Source organism: Drosophila busckii, chromosome 3R, assembly GCF_011750605.1.
Source record: "Drosophila busckii strain San Diego stock center, stock number 13000-0081.31 chromosome 3R, ASM1175060v1, whole genome shotgun sequence".
NCBI classification, from domain to species: domain Eukaryota; kingdom Metazoa; phylum Arthropoda; class Insecta; order Diptera; family Drosophilidae; genus Drosophila; species Drosophila busckii.
In genome coordinates, this window is record NC_046607.1 from 22,500,825 (window position 1) to 22,521,403 (window position 20,579).

At 42.4% G+C, this 20,579-nt stretch overlaps 4 protein-coding genes across 5 annotated transcripts; 2 read left to right on the forward strand and 2 right to left on the reverse strand.

Moving 5' to 3' along the window:
- The first annotated feature begins 187 nt into the window (after positions 1–187).
- LOC108602928 (mitogen-activated protein kinase kinase kinase 15) lies at positions 188–5,766 on the forward strand. Of its 2 annotated transcripts, XM_017991271.1 has the most exons (12): positions 188–220; positions 331–497; positions 575–769; positions 1,270–1,439; positions 1,500–1,593; positions 1,652–2,452; positions 2,510–2,848; positions 2,911–3,713; positions 3,773–3,922; positions 3,981–4,859; positions 4,914–5,186; positions 5,246–5,766. In XM_017991271.1, the coding sequence occupies exons 2-12, from the start codon at positions 378–380 to the stop codon at positions 5,445–5,447; spliced, it is 4,026 nt and encodes a 1,341-aa protein (XP_017846760.1). In that variant the 5' UTR covers positions 188–220; positions 331–377; the 3' UTR covers positions 5,448–5,766. The 2 variants fall into 2 exon arrangements, with proteins under 2 accessions (XP_017846760.1, XP_017846758.1); XM_017991269.2 differs by lacking the exon at positions 188–220 and having other exon boundaries at positions 272–497.
- Positions 5,767–5,817: 51 nt separating this feature from the next.
- LOC108602927 (opsin Rh1) lies at positions 5,818–7,542 on the reverse strand. The gene is made up of 5 exons (XM_017991268.2): positions 7,401–7,542; positions 7,275–7,344; positions 6,721–7,211; positions 6,513–6,660; positions 5,818–6,457 (listed from the first exon to the last, which is right to left on the reverse strand). Exons 1-5 carry the CDS (start codon positions 7,406–7,408, stop codon positions 6,053–6,055), a joined length of 1,122 nt encoding a protein of 373 aa, XP_017846757.1. The 5' UTR covers positions 7,409–7,542; the 3' UTR covers positions 5,818–6,052.
- Positions 7,543–10,814: 3,272 nt separating this feature from the next.
- Positions 10,815–15,396, forward strand: LOC108601538 (serine/threonine-protein phosphatase 2A regulatory subunit B'' subunit alpha). The gene is made up of 9 exons (XM_033294036.1): positions 10,815–11,688; positions 11,740–11,944; positions 12,007–12,137; positions 13,717–13,811; positions 13,869–14,102; positions 14,160–14,430; positions 14,483–14,932; positions 15,002–15,160; positions 15,224–15,396. Exons 1-9 carry the CDS (start codon positions 10,822–10,824, stop codon positions 15,287–15,289), a joined length of 2,478 nt encoding a protein of 825 aa, XP_033149927.1. The 5' UTR covers positions 10,815–10,821; the 3' UTR covers positions 15,290–15,396.
- Positions 15,397–15,844: 448 nt separating this feature from the next.
- On the reverse strand, positions 15,845–20,575 carry LOC108603451 (ATP-dependent Clp protease ATP-binding subunit clpX-like, mitochondrial). The gene is made up of 7 exons (XM_017992282.2): positions 19,732–20,575; positions 17,639–18,749; positions 17,304–17,580; positions 17,099–17,248; positions 16,822–17,043; positions 16,563–16,766; positions 15,845–16,282 (listed from the first exon to the last, which is right to left on the reverse strand). The coding sequence occupies exons 1-7, from the start codon at positions 19,787–19,789 to the stop codon at positions 16,250–16,252; spliced, it is 2,055 nt and encodes a 684-aa protein (XP_017847771.1). The 5' UTR covers positions 19,790–20,575; the 3' UTR covers positions 15,845–16,249.
- Between the last annotated feature and the right edge of the window lie 4 nt (positions 20,576–20,579).

The window sequence follows — 20,579 nt, forward strand, 5'->3', positions numbered from 1 at the left end:
TAACTATCTACAAACATTCAAAATTTCCCGCCACACTTGCCAGGGCATCAATACTTTTAGTTTGGAAATCGATTGAATACCAGCATCGATATGCCCGATAGCTTTTTGTTGTAGTAGTTAGTATCGATATGAGTGCACAACTAGCAAAGCAAAACAATTTCTCACGTATTTGTTATTAATAATACGTTATAAAACATTTAGTGCCTTGCAATTGCAACAAGTGAGTGGTAATGAAATTGTTTACGTTATACAGAAACGCAGACAACAAATCAAACATATATTAACAACTGAACACGAACGTTATTTCGTCTACGTCTTCGTTTTGCCCAGATTTACGGGAATAGCCAGAAAGAGATAGAGCGCACCATTGGCTAGCAATGGATGTTGTTTGTGTAATTGATACTGTGCTGGGCGACCATTTGGAGGACCGTCTATGTGCCCTCGAGGAGGTCAAACAGGCCGTGCAAGCGGCGGGAGCCAATTTTCAACGTGTACAGGTGCGGGTTGTGTTTGCGTTGGCGTCCCAACGCTCATACATATATCCATTTTGTTATACAATAATCATTATTTGCAGTTCGAAAGATTGGATTTCGGCGAAACGAATGTGCTGGACACATTCTACCAGGCCGATGTAGCTGTCATAGATTTAAGCATTTTAACCCAACAACGCCCGCTGTCGTATCATTATGGAGTACGCGAAAGTTTCGGAATGAAGGAAAACATATTAATCTACAACGATGTGGAGTCCAAACAGACGCTCAGCCTTAAGGTGTGTATTAAGACAAACATGTGTGCAAATTGATTAGCAAAGATCTGCTGAGCACAAAATAAAAAAAAAACAATAATAATTGTTGGGCAACAACAAACTAACATAATCGACGCTGTTACCGATAAGATAAACGCCCAAGCAATCTTATTTGTTTTAAGTTTCCAAGCAGCAGCAGCAGCAAGCACAGCAGCCACTCGTGTTTGGTGTTTCCGTTTCGTAAAAAAAATAATAAAAAAAACAAAAAAAATAGCGCTGCAAAGCGTTAAGCCAACAAAAACAAGCAGTAACGCCAACGCAAAAAGCCAAAACAACACGCACGCCGCACACAACGCATACCAATACACACACACATACACAGAGACACAGAAACAAACAAAAAAGAAACACAAACACACAGCAACAGCAGTATAAACAAACGTAGAGTTGCTTGCAGTCACAGTTGCGTGCCAAATAACATGTCCGGCTGTATTAATTGTAATGTATTTATTATTTGTTTGTAGCTCTCATGTGCCAATTATTTATTTTTGAGCTACAAGCTCAATGGGGAGACCAACACCTGCAATTTAACAAATCAAACCAGCAACAAGGAAGCGCCAGCAGATGGACGCCTGCCCACTACGTTACAGTCGCGTCTCAAGCGCAAACTGCAAGAGGTTGAAATACAATCAAAGTGCGTATTGAAATCATTGAAAGTAAATAAATTTAATAATATTATTATATACTTATGCAGAGCACACATGCGCGAAAAATTTCTCAGTGACATGCGAACGGCACGCGACACTTATGCGCCCAGTGATGATAAATTAAAGAGTCTGCTGCATGGTGTGAGTATGACAAGTCTATGGAGCTGTCAATCAGTTGCTCATGCGTCTTTTTTTGCAGATGCGCAAACGTTTGGATGATCCACATGTGTTGTCTGGCGAGGTATTGCACAGTTTTATGTGCTCGCTGCGTGATGTGCAGGATTATGATGCGATGGTGCGGTTGGTCAATGATTTAAAGAATATACCCAATACGCGCAAATATGTGGAGACAGGCAATATGAGTTTTTTGTATGCATTTGCGCTGAATCGTCGCAATCGCAAAGGAGATCGCGAGAAGGCACTGGAATCATCACTGAAAGCGCTGGAGAAAAAGGAGAATCACTTTCCCGATATGCTTTGCCTGTGTGGACGCATTTATAAGGACATCTTCGTAGAGTCTGATTGCACGGATACGGAAAGCTTGCAGCATGCTATCAAGTGGTATCGCCAAAGCTTTGAAGTGCAGCCAAATGAATATGCGGGCATTAATCTGGCCACGCTGCTGGTAATCGAGGGCAAAGAGTTTAGCAATACGGAGGAGCTGCAGCACATTGGCATGACGCTCAACAATCTTATAGGCAAAAAGGGCAGTCTGTCAACGCTTAGCGGCTACTGGGATGTGGCCACGTTCTTTGAGATCTCTGTGCTGGCTGAGGACTATGCCAAGGCCATACAAGCAGCTGAGTGCATGTTTAAGCTTAAGCCGCCTATATGGTCGCTCAAATCAACCATTGGCAATATATCGCTGATACATCGCTTTCGACGCAAGCCCGATGATCGACAGCTGCCCATAGAGGAGCAGGCATTTCAATTCTGGATGGATTTCTTTCTAGAGGCCATCAATGTTGATGAGATTAATAGCATACGTTTTCCCATTTTGGTAAGCTAAACCATTTTTTACATAGAAACTTATTTAATTATGCTTACTTTCTCGCAGATACTCGAACCCCAAAAGATATATATGCCCAGCTATGTGACCATTAATATGGATGCCGATGAAAAGTCCATACAAATTGTTAACATCTGCTTGGCACACTCGAAAAATGCTTGCAAGAAGCTGCATGATTTTCTATTTGTTGCCTCAAAGATAAAATCTGTTAGCCTGTACAAGCGCGACGATCTCTGTGCGTATCTCTATGTGCATCACAACTCGGATGATTTTCAAATCTATTTTCCGTCCACCGAGTGCCGTCAAAAGTTTTACGATCGCATACTAGAAATGACGGCCGATCAGGAGGTTTTCGTTAATCTTGAGACTGACGAAGCGCAAATTGAGGTACGCTATGTTTATATATACTACATAACAAAATGTTTTAATTATTTATATGTTATTTGCAGTACGAATATGATTACAATGAGCAAAACCGCAAAATAACGCTGGGCAAGGGCACCTATGGCACTGTTTATGCAGCGCGGGATAAGCAGACGCAGGTGCGCATTGCTATCAAAGAAGTGCCTGAGAAGAACTCACAGGATGTGCAGCCGCTGCATGAGGAAATCAAGCTGCATTCACAGCTGCGTCATCGCAACATTGTGCAGTATTTGGGCTCAAGATCGGAGGATGGCTTCTTCAAGATTTTCATGGAGCAGGTGCCCGGTGGCTCGCTATCCGATTTGCTTAAAACCAAATGGGGTCCACTCAAAGATAATGAGTCCACTATGGCTTTCTACTCCAAGCAAATACTGGAGGGTCTCAAATATCTACACGAGCAGGATATAGTGCATCGCGATATTAAAGGCGACAATGTGCTGGTCAATACCTACAGCGGTGTAGTCAAAATCTCGGACTTTGGCACTTCGAAGCGACTGGCACGCATTAATCCCATGACGGACACTTTTGCGGGCACGCTGCAGTACATGGCGCCTGAGGTGATTGATCAGGGCGTGCGTGGTTATGGTCCACCAGCTGATATTTGGTCCTTTGGCTGCACCAACGTTGAAATGGCTACAGGCAGTCCGCCCTTTAGTGAGCTGGGCAGTCCGCAGGCAGCAATGTTTAAAGTGGGCTACTACAAAAAGCATCCCAACATACCCGAGGAGCTGTCGCCCAATGCCAAGAACTTTATACTGCGCTGCTTTGCCATTAGCGTTAATGACAGACCATCGGCGCTGCAGCTGCTGGACGATCCATTTCTGACTGAGTAAGTATGCCACTCTGTAGGGAATAAAATACTATTATTTATAATTTATTTATATGCAGCAAGCAACGCAAAATTCGCCCAGCATTGCCCATAAACACATCAGAATTTGGACGCAGCATATCCGTGCCAGCGGATCGTTTAGTGCACAAGACTACAGCGCCCATGACGTTCAGTTCCGTATCGAATACACCCACAACACCAGAGCTAGAGTAAGGATTAACACTAAAATTTATTACATTTTGTATAATTGTTGTCCTTTACTTTTAGTGTGCCACTCTCATCGTCCATAGATATTAATGAATTGCCCAGCAATCAGCATTTTATGATAGAGCGACGCAACTCCTCAGGCTTTCTGCTCTCACCGGAGATTGAGCCCTCGACGCCTTCGCTGCGCACCAGCATTAGCGACACCAGTGAAACCGACGGCTTTTATCGTTTGAAAAAGGACTCACAGCGACGCACTACGCTCTCCAAAGTGCTGGCACTGGATGAGCCCAAGATATGTGAAATATGGGAGAAGAAAATAAGCGCAGATCAGAATTCAATTGCCATACGCAAAAGCGACTTGGAGCTGTTAATACGTGGCCTGCGCGATTATATAATGAATGAGAATGAAAAGCACTTGGAGGCCACCATCAACGAACTGAAGCAGAAACTCAACAATGATCCAATTGCTTTGGATCATTTGCATCTCGCACTTTATTCATTTCAAGATGCAGTGGTGTGCGTGCTGCGGCTGCATTGCATCAAGCCACATTGGATGTTTGCTTTGGACAATTTGGTTAAGCGTGCAGTGCAAGCGGCTGTTACTATTTTCTCACCTGAATTGGGCGCTAATTTGGCTGACAAGGACTTGTCGGGCAATGATGATGAAAGCGTGCACAACTCACCAGCAACTGATAGTCAGGAGAAGCTGCCACAAGCTGCTGAAAAGTTGCTCTCATCAGGCGGACTATCGCCAAACGATCAAGTGGATGGCTCCATGGGCAGCTCAGTGGAGTGTGTGCGCATTTTGCGTGACATACGCGACAATCAGAAGCAGCTGCAGCGTCAAATTATGGAGCAGAATCAACGCAGTTTGCGCGCACTGCACAACATAAGCCAAGAGCTGGCGCACATCTATATGGGCGGCAGAAAGCGTTTGAGGTAAGTCATAGCCACACTTAATAATACGTATACGTAATAACTTTGTTTACTTAGACGCACCATTAACGGCTTCAACAAAAAGTGCCATAGAATGAGCCCCAGTGGTGCCAACAACAATACGCCGCGTCCAGCTGTCAATGGAAATCCCCGCCGCCAATTAAATAAGCACAATTTCGGTCTGCATGAGATAGACGAGCAATTGGAGCAATGGCTAGCGCAGCATGATATTGATGAATTCTCAAAAGCGCTCATACTCAATGAGGGCTTCACCTTCGAGGATTTTATATACAACATGGAAAAGTTGGACCTCATGCGCTTGGGACTGCGGTATGTTAACAACAATAATCATAATAAATCAATCTTTCATTATGCATTCTTCCTTGCAGCGTTGGCATTGAGGTGCGTCTATGGAAACTCATTATACAGGAGCGCGTCTGCACCTCGGAATGCGTTGAGGCTCATCTGCCTGTTAATAACAACACCATAAGCCCCACAGCTACAACAAATTTAAATGACTCCAATATTATTGACATGGTCAAGTCGAAGATGAAGAAGAGTGAGAGTGAATATGCCTCGTGTAGCGAGTGACTATAGACACCGCCAATCCAGTGAAAGGGAAATGCATACAGGAAGATTGCAAAATAGTTGTTGTTGCTTTAACTGATTCTAATTATGATTAATTGTTAATTTTGTCGTTTGTGCCTCACACCACTAAAAGTTGAAAATTCTAGCTATAAGTTGAATGTTTTTTTTAATGAAATGCCTTATCACTGAATAATGTTTGCCTTACAAATAATGTACTGCATGTTAATTTATAAAACAAATGAAATATAAGTGCCTTTAAATTAGAAATTGCAGCAAATGAATTTGTCAATTTTGCACTCAGCGCTGTCGAAATGAAATAAAAAAGAAGATGTTTGTAACTTTTATAGTTCGTATGCATTTTATTTATTATTCCATTTTTTTTTTTTTTGTATATTTTGTAGTCTTTATTGACATTGCAGTAGTTTGACTTTGACATAAGTTTGTTAGCATTTTATTATTGTTATTCGAAAGCGTTTCGTTCTGTTGCTGCAGTTGTTCTTGCTGTTGTTGTTGTTATTGTTGGATTTTGGTATTGAAGTTGTTCTTGCTTTGTTGCTGTTGCTGTTATTAATTTAAGTTGCTGTTCGTGTTCGTGTTGCATTGTCGGCTTAGGCCTTGGACTCGGCCTCGCTAGCTGTCGCCGTGGACTGAGCATCGCTCGATTTGCCATCGTCCACCTTGCCCATGACGCAGCATGGACACTTCTCCTTCAGAGCAATGCGATACTTGGGATGGCTGATGCCGTAGACAATTGGATTGTATACCGCAGCCGACTTGGCAAAGCAAGCGCCCCAAATGGTGTTCAGGGGCGTAAGACCCTCAAACTTGAACAGACCAATGCTGTTGATGACCATGTATGGAGTCCAAGCCATGAACCACAGGCTGATGGTGACCAGCGCAACCTTGGCCAGCTTGCCCTCAGCACTCTTCTCGGCATCCTCAGAGGAGCGCAGAGATTTGACGTTCATTTTCTTGGCCTGCTCGCGCATGGCCTTCTCGTGAGCAGAAACGGCCTAAGAGGAGACAAAGATTATTGATTGAACAAGTGTTGAGTGTGTGTCGACTTACAGCAATGATGAACCAGTAGGAGTAGCAGATGAGGAACAGCGGAATGTAGTAAACAAAGATGGTGTAGAAGATCAGATACGAGCGTGCATTCCATCCGCGATCGAAGTAGTCAATACCGCACGATGTCAGATTGCCCTCAGGAATATATCTGCAGGCGTATAAAGCAATTAAAATCCATTGAAGCAAAACTGTTAGTGGCTGCTCTCACCTGCCCCATCCCAGCATTGGCGCTATGCACCAAATGGTTGACATGCCCCACACATAGACGATTTTGCCGAGCGCCAATGGTATTGTCATTGGGCGTCCAGCCATGCCCTTGACAATGACTTGATAACGATCCAGGGATATCATTACCATCGACCAGATGGAGCTGCAGCCAAAGATGGAGCCCAGTGTGGCATAAACGTCGCACATCATGGGACCTAGCACCCAGGTCTCAAAGTACAAGTTAATGCCCATCAGAGGTGTGTTCACCAACATAATTGAGAAATCCGAAATGGCCAAATTAATGACCAGGAGGTTAGCAGGCGTGCGCAATGATTTTGTTGTGGCAAATATGTAAATCACAACGCCATTTCCGCACCAGGCAATCGAGCCAATCATAATCATGTAGGCGGTAAGAATTTTCGCCCAAATGGGATCCATAGCGGGGAACTGATGCCAATACGGCGAGATTAGATGCGCCATATCGGGTAAGACCTGAATCGAAGCGAAGCAGTAAATCAATGACTTTCTTTCATCAACACCTGTTGATGAGCTTACCTTGTCTGTCACGGATCCATTGCTGAGTGCGGCAAAGTGTGGCCCCATTTGTGAGCCGGCTGCTGCAAAGCTGCAAGCAAAAATTGTTTAAACAAATGCTACCTTTATGTTTAATGCGTAGCGTACCTCTCCATATTGCCGTAAAAAGCTGCAAATTAACAACCTAAGATTTCAAACACTTTTTACATAAATTTCCAAACTAAATTTTCTGTACTGCTTGCTAAATATTTCACTCGAGCGGACTGTTCGCGGCGATTGGTCGTTGGTAACCTGCGTCTCTGCCTGTTGCAAGTGGCGCTTTTATAGTTTTCTGCAGCGTTGCAAGCTCAAATTCAATTACCAAAGGGCCTAAAACTAAAGGCGTTAACAGCTTATAACGTAAGCATGGCAGGCGGCAAGACAGAACCATAATATAATATAAAATATAATATAATAGGCGCGTTGCAAGTGTTGACGTTTGTCCAATGTCAATATTTCTATTCTGGCTGCGACTTTAAAGGTTTCCAAGCTTCACTTTCTTGAGCTGACATTGTGCTAAAAGAAATGGCAATTGCCAATATATTTAGTGTGTCAATGCAATGTGCAATATGAAGTGCATAAACAATCAATACATATGTAGCTGGCACACGCTGCGTATTAGTAATGACGCGCATACGCACAGTTGAACAAGCTGGCACAATCAAAGCCGCTTGCTTTTATTTATAGCCGCACTTATTGAAAGCTAAGCTGCTGCTTCATCAATACATCAATTCACACTTTATTAGCGACGCTTCTCGCTCGTGCTACATTGTTTACATATCGTCTCATATGTCAGCCAAGCGCGCGCACTATGCATAGGCGTATTATCTTTTAAGCCATTCAGACATATCAATGGACTTGGCTAAAGGCCAAGTTCACTTGGCGCATAAACTGTGGCCCTAAATGGAAATCAATTTATGGCGCAATCCGTTTGTGTTAAGGTTAAGTTCAAAATCAGTTGCATGCAATAAAGTTAGCAATGAGCAGATCAAACAGCTAGCAAACCGGAAGCTGCGCTTCGGCTGGCAGCCAGATAACGTCATTAGCACAGTAGCGAGCAGCAATTGCGGTCTGGCTATATGTAAAACAATTGAACAACAAACAGGTAAATTGCTAACATGCCGCATCATGCAAACGAAATAGTAATTTATATGACAGACGATGGCACAGAATTTGAACATCACATTTCGAGTTTCTTTAAACAAACAATAGCGCCCACCTGCAATTTAATATAAACACACATGTATATACACATACATATAAATAACTATGTATAATATGTGCAACAAAACACGACAGAAATAAGTAATTAAGTATTAGCAAAGCTAAATAAATGTTTCAGGTTTTTATTCTTCTGCGCCAAAGCGCACAAAAAATGAAAAAAGCAAGCGCAAGCAGCAGCAGCAAGTGTATGCTCTTTAATATGCATAAATTTATATGTCGCATAAATATAAAAATTTTGTTAAAGCTAAACAAATTGCAGACATTTAATTTTATATTTAATATTTTATGTGCGTTACCAAGCGCGCAGTTTAGTTAATGCTGCCAGCTCGCTATAATGTTGTTGGTATTTATTTTTTTTATTTTAGTGTTCGACGTCGCGTGTGAGTGTATGTGTGTGGGGGTACAGCAAGTGTTCTGCGTCTGCGTCTGCGTCAGTGTCTGGCGCTGTCTGAGTGTGCGTGCTGTGTGGGGGTAAGTTAGAGCGCAGCAGCACACACACACACACACACACACACACACACACACACAGGCAGCATGCGAGAGCATTCGACGCTGTGGGAGAGCGCGCGACTGCTGCTCAAAGAACGCCAAAGTAATAACATTTATATTGGCTGCGCTCTCTCTCTTTTTTCAATAGGCGACCCTCTGCGCGCGTGTGTGTGTACATGAGTGGGAGCGCCCCTGGTATTGGCTCTCTCAGCATTGGCTGCAGCAACAGCTGAGCTGAGATCACTTCCACTTTGCTCGCCAGCAGCGTCTCGCGTATCGCGGCGTACACCGCGTGCATTTTCCAACGTATACGGCATAAGTTCTGTTAAATTTAGCGCTACGGTCAAAATACGTTTTTTCCGTATAGCCTGCCAGATGCGTGCTCCAACTACAAACATAAATAAAAACATGTAAATGTGTAATATATATTTATAACTTTGTATGCGTGCAGTTGTTAGTAAAGTTTTGTTTTGTTTGTGATCTTTGATCCGTTTGTTAACTGGTTTGCCTAATTAGTGGGCCCAAAACGCAAATGTCATTTTTGCAAATTTCTATTAACCTTTTGTGTGTGTGTTGTGCGCTCGCTCGGTTTGGTTAATTAATTAATGACGAAATCCATTGCTGTGCGCGTCACTACGAAGTTTGTCGTCTGCCTTTGGGGCATAAATGCAATTAAATCATTAATAAAGCCAGACAAGCATCAAAAAGTGTATGCGCTATAGCGCCAGCACTACAAATAAGCATATATATATAGTTTATATATATGCGCGCATGTAAAGTGCAATAGTTAAGTGTGTGGCAAGCAGCAAAACAGCAGCAGCAGCGGCAGCGGCAGCAGCAGCGGCAACTACACTACTTCGAAATTTATTTTCGAATAAATAGTACAAAGTTAAAGAAGAAGCAACAGCCCAGAGCCAAGAGCCGACAGCAGACACACACACACACATAGAATACACACACACATACAGTTACGCGTAGATCGCAACGGGAAATGGGGAGGCTCTCAATAGTCTTACGCGTGCACAGTGTGCTGCAAGTGATTTGATAGCAACTAAATCAATTAATATGATTAACTAGCTGTTTAACAAAAATAAAGTGCAAATTATTATTTTTTTTTAACTATTTCACACTTGTATGTTAAGTCGCACATTCACTTAATTTGACGTATACGTCACTTTGTTTGCTCTCAGTTATATAAACAAACAATATACATAAAAAATATTAAAAAAAAAAAATATATTATTGCTGCTCATTTTTTAGCTGCTATTGTGTTTACTTTATCAAACTTTCAACCACTGTGCAGAGTGTGTGTGCGCGTTTTACGTATTTGAAATAATGCCCCGATCCCGATGCTAATACCGCCATATATTTTAGTGTGTGCGTCGCGACGTTAGCGTCATTTTCGCCTTTCGCTTGAATATTTCGGCGTCTGAAATAAACGAAATAGGAAATTTTGGTATTTCTTTTAAAAATAGATTTCGCCATACGTAGAGCAAACCTAAGGCGAGGAAAATGTGAAAAGTGAATGAAACGCACAAATAAAATTGTTGTAAAGAGAATTACGAGCCCGCACCGCAGCAGCAGCAGCAAAGGGGCCAAAGCGTAATTTGCAAAACGTGCGTGTAGAAAAAGAATTGATTTAATAATAAAAAAAATACTTAATAAATATTAGAAGCGCTGAGTGGCATAAACAAAAGCGAAAATGTAAATTTCCAGTCAAACAAAATTGTTGAGTGATACATTAACAGAAAAAGAAAAACAAGTAAATTTCCAAATCAAAAGTTTCAAAAAATCAACAAAAAACAACAAAACAAAAATGCAAGCGACGTCCACGACAACAACAACAACAACCAAAACCAAGAAGCTCAGCAGCAGCAACAGCGTTGGCGCTGGCGCCATCAGCCAAGCAATGGTGACCAAGACAACCAAAACAACAACAACAACACACAAGCCAGGAGCGGGAGTTGGAGCGCTCAGACCCAAATCGCCCAAAGCTGTAAGCAGCGATGAGCATGCGGAGATTGAATTCGCCATAAACAAACACGCCGATGCCATCTATCATGATTGGAAAATGCACGGACTGCCTTCCCAGCTGTTTGATATGTACGCCAAAACGGCTGCAGCGGGAGATTTTGTGGATGTTGCAGCGGCAGCAACAGATCTAAGCAATCCCGAGGGCCTGCAGCAAATCGTCACCAGCTTTGTGAACAAAGACAAGGAGCAGCGCAGCAAGAGCAGCGTCAAAAAAACAGATGTCAGCGGTCTAACCAATAGCAATAGCAATAGCAGTGTCAAGCTAAAGAAATCGCTGCAATCGCCCAAAAAAGTTGCAGCTGTTGCAAGCAAATCGCTGCCCGATGTCAACTACAACATTGATTTGCATATAGACGGCGATAGCAACAACAATAGTCATAGCAGCAGCAAAAGCAAGTTAACCAGCACGCAGCAGAAGCAATCCACTAAAAAGCTTAGCAACATCAACAGCAGCAGCAACATTGGCAGCAGCAACAGCAAAAACATTGCGAGAGCGAGTGCAACACTTGTAGATGTTGTTGATGCGCCTCGTGTGGGGGCGCCAGTAATTGGTGGCAGTTTGGCGCATAAAGATGAGCTAACAACAACAATAACACTAACAACAGCAACAACACCTGAAACCGCAACAACAACAACAATTGCGCCAGCAGTGACGAGTCGCAAAGCAAGCAAAACCAAAGAGCAACACAGCAGCAGCAACAACAACAACAGCAGTGAACAAAAGCAAAAGCAACCGGCGGCAGCAACAACAACAGCAAGTGCAACAACAATTAAAGAAAAACCAACGATCACACGCAAATCGCCAGATAAATTGGCGGACACTACGATGCCAACGTTGAATAAAACCAAACCGACAAGCGGCAGCCGTGCAGCGCTTACAAATGGCCAGGATAAGGATAAAAATTGTAATAAAAGCAACAAAGTACACTTAAAAAAAACAAATAACAATTGCTGTTCGTTTTCACAGTGGGTCGACCCATCTTAACACGTGGCTCTGTAGCGGAACGTGTGATGCTGTTTGAGAAGCGCCCCGATGTACGCAACTCATTTCTCGATATCAAACGTCCCGTGGATCCGCCGCCCAAGAGTTTACTCAAGGTAATGTACTAACTTCTACATTTAATTCAACAGTTAAACGTTGCTTGCAATTCAATTGTTATCTAACAAATTGCAAAATGGCAAATGAAATGAACACACGCCTTTCGCACACACACACACACACACACAGTAGTAGTCTCTCAAATTTAGTTGCAATTGCAAATTAACGTATCGCTTTAGCCGATCATTGATTGATTTAAGGTTACGCCAAGACGCCATCGCTTGCCAACAGCGATGGGATAGACAGATAAAAGCTGAATCGGTAGTACTTAACAATATAATTGCCAACAAGGCATTAGGGTTGCTCACTAGCAAAGTACACAGTAAAAAATTTAATACTAATTACGATTAGCTGTACTTGCTATGCCACGCTTTCCAGTCTAGCGTAATTTTGTTTATTATTCAGCTATTGACTACCCCTGCTTAGAATGCATATACCCGTATACAAACAATGAAATCAAGCATTTACGATCGGCACGATTAGGCAAAGCCAACAAATACAAATACACGTAAATATAAAAAGAAGCAAAAAACCAAAACAGAGCCACAAAAATAAGTATATTTACAGTACAAAGCAAAATACTCGCAGCACATGATTATTTAAGCAAACGCAAACTGCATTTAACACATATATTTATTTGCTTCGTGTTCATTGTTGCGGGCGGGGAACTTTTTTTTTAATTTAATAAATTTTTTAGTATAATTGATTGATTGACCAATTTGCTATAAATAATTTACAAACAACATTTGCTGTATTTGTTTGTACTACATATTTACTGCTAGCACAGGCGCACACCCAAGCGTATGCGTAATATTGCTGCCTTTGCTTGCGTGCGTATTACGTATACGCAATATTTCATGTGTGTGTGTGTGTACCTACAGCCAGCTGTTAATACCTAGAAGTACTTATATATTTACGCGACCATTGACAGTTTTATAATCTCAGACTGATCGTCTGCGTAGTTTTCTGGGCATATTAAATAAATACAGCAGACGAGTTCAAATTATTTGCTTATATGGCACACAAAGATCAAGTCAAACAAAGCAAAGAATTTTAGCCACCAAGAGCTTGCTTGTCTTTGTGTAGGTAAAAGCAGCTAAATCTGTACGCAAATTCGCACGTGGGTTGTCCATTAGGTAAACCAACTATTTATACACACACTTCAGCCTCAGCCAGCTATTGAACTAGCAAAATAATTTAATTAATGACACCTCTATATTTAAAGTGGGCCAAAGTGTTTGCATCAAATTTGTTTACATTAGTAATTTTGCTAAATTTTCAATTAATTAATAAACAATTGATTCTAACTTGAAGCATGCAACTGCTACTCATGCAATGTATGAGTGCATTTCAAATTTAATTAAAATTGCAAATTGTTTGTTTTAATTGACTCTTGCATATGAGTAAAGAGTAAAGACACACGCTCTTTATATTTAAGAGCGCGCTTGTTTATTTATTTGTAATAAACACTTGACTATGGGCGTGGCAAGCGACTATTGTAAATAAACAACGTTTTGTAATGGAAATTTTTCTGCTAATTGTTTAAGTTAACAACTTTTAAATGTGCATTTGTTGCAGGTAAAGTTGCACGCAACACCGCCACCGCCGCCAACGCAAGAACAGAATCTGCTACAAAAGGAAATACGCTCCTCCAAGAGTGTCTACATACCCAGGTGCATATACTTACTCATAAATATAAACTATTTATTATAATATACAACTCTTGGCAGATTTTACTTTCCACATGGCAAGCCGCAGCCAACAATTGCCATGGAGCGCGTTATACGCGGCATATTGTCTGCCTTCGATAGCTTTCCGAACAATCAGGTAACCAAGGATGAGCTGCCGCGCATTCTGAAGCTCTGCGGCTTGCCCTTCTACTGGCGCATGCCCGTCATGATCTTCTGCCAAGCTGGCAGCACAGGCTTAGTCGAGCGTCAGCGCTTTGTGGAGTTCTGGAAACAGTAAGTGCATAATTTTAATAGCAACTGTGCTGCACTAACTGTTTGTTTTATTCACAGAATGAACGTTTATTGTCATGAGGCTGCATCGCGTTTTGTTTACATTTTGTCGCGTGGTCAGCGCTTCCGTTCCTATATTATGCCAGAGGATCTGGTGCCCATGGTGCAAGATGTGGTGGATACGCATCCGGGTTTGGCCTTTCTCAAAGAAGCCACCGAGTTCCATTCCAGATATGTGCACACGGTCATCGCGCGCATCTTTTATTCGGTGAACCGCAGCTGGAGCGGCAAGATAACCATATCGGAACTGAAACGCTCAGATCTGCTGGAGGTAAGTCTATATAGCATATAAATCAAACAATATCTGACACGCTATCTAACAGATGATAAGCCTGCTGGAGGAGGAGGAGGACATAAATCAAATCATGGCCTTCTTTAGCTATGAGCACTTTTATGTGATCTACTGCAAATTCTGGGAACTGGACAAGGATCACGATTTGCTCATTAACCAAGACGATCTAGCCAAGCACAGCGACAATGCGCTGTCCACGCGCATTGTGGAGCGCATCTTCTCGGGCTGCGTTACACGCAATGACAACAAAAAGGCGCCCGAGGATGAGCCCAAAATGTCCTACACCGACTTTGTTTGGTTTATACTCTCCGAGGAGGACAAGCGCACACCCACAGCCATTGAGTACTGGTTCCGCTGCATGGACATTGATGGCGACGGCGCTTTGTCCATGTACGAGCTGGAATACTTTTACGAGGAGCAACAGCAGCGCATGGAGGGCATTGGCATTGAGTGTCTGCCCTTCGAGGATTGCCTATGTCAGGTGGGACTAGAAAATAAAACACTGCGTTGTCTAATCTATAAACACAATTTATTTGCTGCCTTTACACAGATGCTGGATATGATAAAGCCTGTTAACCGTGATTCCATTACGCTGGGAGATCTGAAGCGTTGCAAAATGACGCACGTCTTCTTCGATACGTTCTTCAATCTGGAGAAATATTTGGATCATGAGCAGCGTGATCCATTCGCCTCACAGCGCGATGAAACTGTAAGCCAGCAACGCCGCTGAATATTGAACGCCCTTTTAATTATTCATTCCATATATTTCAAGAACTCCGATTGGGATCGCTTTGCGGCACAGGAGTACGAACTGCTCATATCTGAGGAGAACGAATGAAGCTCGTTATAGAATTTCGGTTTTCTAACTATTTAACTATCTACACATACACACACATGGAACAAAGATATTTATTTACTTAAACAATTTTTATACAAATTTATACACTACGTTTATATAAATACAATACAATACAAGAAGCAAACAAGCAACAAAAAAAAACCCAAAAAAATAATTAAAAAGAGAGAAACAAATACTTTAGTGCAATAATTTAAAATTTATTTATTAACGCCTGCAATTTGTTAAACAGTTTCATTTTTAATTCCCAAATATCCCAAAGGCAAACAAATTAAAAGTGAAACTGCACACCAATTGAGATTCGAAGTCGAATTCGAAAGTTTGAGAACGAGTCAGCGCATACTTTCGAGTAGTTTACTTTAGCCAAATAAAATTGTGAAAAATTCTGTTTTAGTTGAATATAATTAAATAAAATTATTATTAATTTCAAGCTTGTTTTTTATTTAAAGCCCAACTCGAGGTTTGACTAAAAAAGTTTTGTTTTGTATTTTTTGTTACTTTTTATTAAATTATTTCGAATTCTTTTCTTTTTTTTTTGTATTGATTTTGTGTACAACTTAAATTAAACTAGTTATATGTATGTATTATATGTTATTTGCTTCACATCTTGTCATTAGGACTAATAAAAAATTTTTATCTCACTTTGTCAACTACCAAGGTGTAATTTGAATTGCCTATAATTGTTTTATACAAATTTATGCGCCGAGCCAAAACGCAATAACAATTTTCAAATTTACAAAATATTTTATTGTTTGTTTAACATTGCGATGAAAGTAATTGGATAAATCTGCTGATTGAATGATTATTGAATTATTATGGCTGCGCTGCTCTCGAGTTATGAATCACAGTTGAAAAATGTATGAAAATATATGTAGAAATGTATTCGTATTCATATTCATATTGCGCATTTGGGGGGGCCATTCAATAATTGTAGTAAACGGGCTAAGAGCCAAGCAATTTATCATTTAAACACGACTAAAAATATATAACACATTAACAATGGTGTGTGTAGGGCTAAGATTACAAGTGTGTACAGTTTAAGAAGCATGTTAAGCAATTATAAAAAAGTAGTAATCAATCAAGCGCAGGCTAAATAGTAGTAGAACTTAAAGAACTTACAATAAAGCAATGGCTACTACAAAATGTTAATTGTTTTTGCTTTTTGTTTTGTTTTGTTGGTTGTTATTGTTTGCGAATTGGCGGCGCTGTAGCTTTGTGTGTTATGCTCTTAACTGATTTACTGTTTAAGCCGTACTTTTTCACTATCCTCAAAGTTTTTATCATTATCGTTGGTGTTCTCATCTGTGGTTTCTGTAGTGCCACCAGACGCCGTTGTCTCGTCGTCCGTAGCGCGGCTGTAAACAGGTGTATCGTTCCCTCTAACATAGTCGGCTGTAATGTGAACGCTTCTAATGTCGGAGCCTGGCACAATAAACATGGGATCCAGCAGCAGTTGCTCCTACAGAATCAAACGTATGAGATATTTACTAATTATGCTTTAGATGGCTGCTTACCATTATAGAGCGCAGACCACGCGCACCGGTGTGTCGTTCCATGGCTAAGCTTGCTATTGATTGCACTGCTTCTTCCGTGAAGCTTAAATCTACTTCATCCAAGCCTAGCAGCGCTTTGTATTGCGGCACTAAAGCATTGCGTGGCTCAGTAAGAATGCGCACCAGCATGCTGACATTCAAGCTATGGAAAGGCACTATGACCGGAAAGCGTCCAACAAATTCCTACAACAACAACAATTAGTGTTATAAATTTAACATATGCGTGTTAGCTACTTACAGGTATCATGCCAAACTCAACGAGATCACGCGCCTGCACCTTAGTAAGGCACTTATCACGCTCCTCCTGATCATTATCCATGGGACTGGCCACCGCTTGCGCAGCACGACGACCCGAACCACTTGTTGAGGGCATGCCAAAGCCCAAATACTGCAAGTGTAAACAAATTAATAAGCGTCGCCAGCAGTTCTTGTCTGCTACTCACCTTTTCATTAAGGCGCCGTGCAATGAGGCGATCCAAGCCCGTGTAGGCACCTGAGGCGACAAACAGTATGTTGGTTGTATCCACCTGCACCGTTTCGCCGCGTAGCTTGCGTGGTGAGTTGCGCTCAGGCACATTGACAACGGTGCCTTCCAGCATCTTAAGCATGCCCTGCTGCACGCCCTCGCCGCCCACATCACGCAGCTGATGTATGCCAGGTACAGCGCCAATTTTATCCACTTCATCCAGAAACACAATGCCAGTCTGAGCGCGTTCCACACTAAAACAGTCAAGAGTTTAATACATAATTCAATAAGCGCAGTGCATGTGGAACTCACTTGTAGTTGGCGTCCTGCAGCAACTTTGATATAACGCTTTCGATATCTTCGCCCACGTAGCCAGCTTGTGTCAACGTTGTGCAATCACAAATGGCAAACGGCACATCCAAGCAACGTGCAATTGTTTGAGCAATCAACGTTTTGCCCGAGCCCGTTGGACCCAGCATAATAATATTGCTTTTCTCCAGCTTAACCTCATTGTTATGCTTATCCAGTATGTCGGAGCCGGGACGATGATCGCCGCGTCCATGCGTTGAAGTGCTGCCAGTATGCATGCCACTGCCCAAACCGGAACCACTGAGACCAGCACCACTCAAACCCATTTGAGCTGGCGATTTGGGCGGCAGCTCGCTGCCTGGCGTGCTGTTTAATGTATGACCAATGCCCGTTATATGCAAGAGATCTGAGCGAGGTATGCCGTCCAGGCCGCCAGAGCTGCTGCCATGGCTGGCGCTCGCCTGCTGCTGCAGCTGCGGCAGATTATGATGTATGCGCTTGTAATGATTGTAAACTGCTACGGCCAACACCTTCTTGGCAAACTCTTGGCCCACCACATGCTTGTCCAGGTACTCCATTATCTTTTGCGGTGGTGGTGGCGGCTTGCGCTGATTCTTGGGCTCGTCCTTGGCGCGATGCTTTGTCTCCAGCTCGGAGAGCACCACAAAGAAATAATTGCACTTGGCACATTTCACAAAACGCGTAGAGCTAACAAATGTTTCCACTTGAGTGCAGGCGCTGCCGCATTTGGGACAGGAGAGAATTTTATCGCCACCACCAGGCGGTTGACCGCCGGTTGTGCTTGCTCCACCACCGCTTGCTCCAGCGCCTGGCAGCTTGCCAGAGCCGCCGCTACTTGAGGCACTGCTGCTGCCGCTGCCGCTACCGCTGCTCGTGCTGCTGCTGCTGCTACTCGAATCTGTCATTGTAGTAACGCCATTCGTGATATCAATGTAGGCGGGTATGGCCATGACTGGCTCCAGCATTATTTGTCCACCGGCTGCGCAATGGCGTGTGGCAAGATGAAACCGACGCACACCACTTGACACCAGCGTGCCGCTTGTGCTTACGATGAGACATCTGGATGTGTGTTGTGTATGACCGACGCTGGTTCCTGAAAGATTAAACAGAGACAGCGTAAGCATAAGAGATTCCATTTAATCAATGCGTCTGCTGAACAAAGCTCAGAGATCGTTCAACTCAGCGAGACGCACACATACATTTATATGTATATATCATTAAATCAAATACAATGGCAGAGCTTTTGTGTATTAATTCAGTCCAGTTGTGCGACTAGTATTGGCCCGCTGCAAAGTCAAGGCTAAGCAATTAGCATCTACACGCTTAACAGTTAACCGAGTTTGCTGCCTAGCTTAGTAGCTTATTATTTTTTGCAGTGTGTATTGTTTCCTCATACGTAAACTTTAGACAGTTAATTATGAAACTATTACAAGCGCTCATGCTACATAATAAGCCATAAAAAACAAACGAGACTAAAATTATATCAGCCGGCTGCGGCTGCGGCTGCGGCTGCGTTTTATTGCGTCAGAGCTGTAGCCGCAATGATTGGAACCTCGACCACAATTTGAAAGCAATTCAAGTTCAATTCGACGATGTTGTAAACAAGAATTCGGTGCAACAACAAACTAACGCTAACGCTAATAATATACACGTTATGCTGCTGGCCGCTTGAAAATACATAAATAAATCAAACGTAACTGCCAAGCTCTACTGACCTTCGTCAAGTCTGCTGCTGGTTTGGCATGAATTTTAAACCGAAGCCCACACGCAGCAAACTAAGAGCTGGTTTTAACTACTACTACAAGCAAACACAAGTTGTTGACCATAATTCTTATAAGAATTACTCCTTTCACTCTCTCTGTAGATTGATCTACTCTTTCGCTGTCGGCTGATTTGCTGATATGCGCTACGTGACCCTCTCCCGTGCCCGCACTCTGAAATGACGCAGTTACGTATGCGATTTTGCACAATAACAAGTACACACAGCACACAACAAAAACTAATACTAATGCACATTACAGCCAATCAGAAAAGTGTATGCAATTGCTTACTGTTACCGTTTTTTTTTCGCTTACCCTTTGTCCAAATCTTATATCTCGGAGCCAGCAATATGATGCGCCGCACCATGCTCATTTTGGAGCCCTAGCTTTGCTGCCTGATGTTACGGAAATCTCAGCTGTCTCGCCACCCCGTTTGCACTCGCGCACACTCTCTTCTTGCTTAGGGGCAACACTTTTGGTGCTACTGGCTATATTTTTGTTGTTATTCCTTATTTTGACAACCAATTTCGTCCAGTCATAGGATTTGGCTTGCGCACAGCTCTTTGCAGAGATATTTTAAACGTCTTCTTCTGGTTTGTTGTACGACGCAATTGTTATTTTTTGTATTTTTCGCTGCTCAGCTGCGGCCTGTCTTTATTTTATTTGTGGAAAATGTGAATAAAATAGATTGCGCTCAACGCTTTGGCTGTATCTCTGCACTTGTTTAACTTTGTATTGGTGTGTGTTTGTGTGTGTGAGCGCGCGTCCGTGTATTTGTGCTGCTGCTTCGCTTTTTTCTGATTTCTTTTCACACGTCGTTCCGAGCGCTCAGGCCGCAAGATCTCTTCTTCTTTCTATTTAGCGTTTTGGCTATTCACTCGCTGCTATCAATTAGCCAACCATTGATTACGTTTTATAAATTAATTAATCGGCGCCAAGGTAACAAATGCCAAGGAAATCTCTGGTTGAACGGTACGAAAAATAACTACAACAATATTTTACCCTATTGTTGAGACCAAACAGCTGATGCAGACGGCGAGCTCTCTTCTTCTTGCTAGTGGCACGCACGGCATAACGCGCACCGTGGTACAATGTGTGCGAACAGTGGGATTTAATTTAGTATAGTTTTGGGCCTGAATGTTGGAAGAAAATTTGTAACAAAA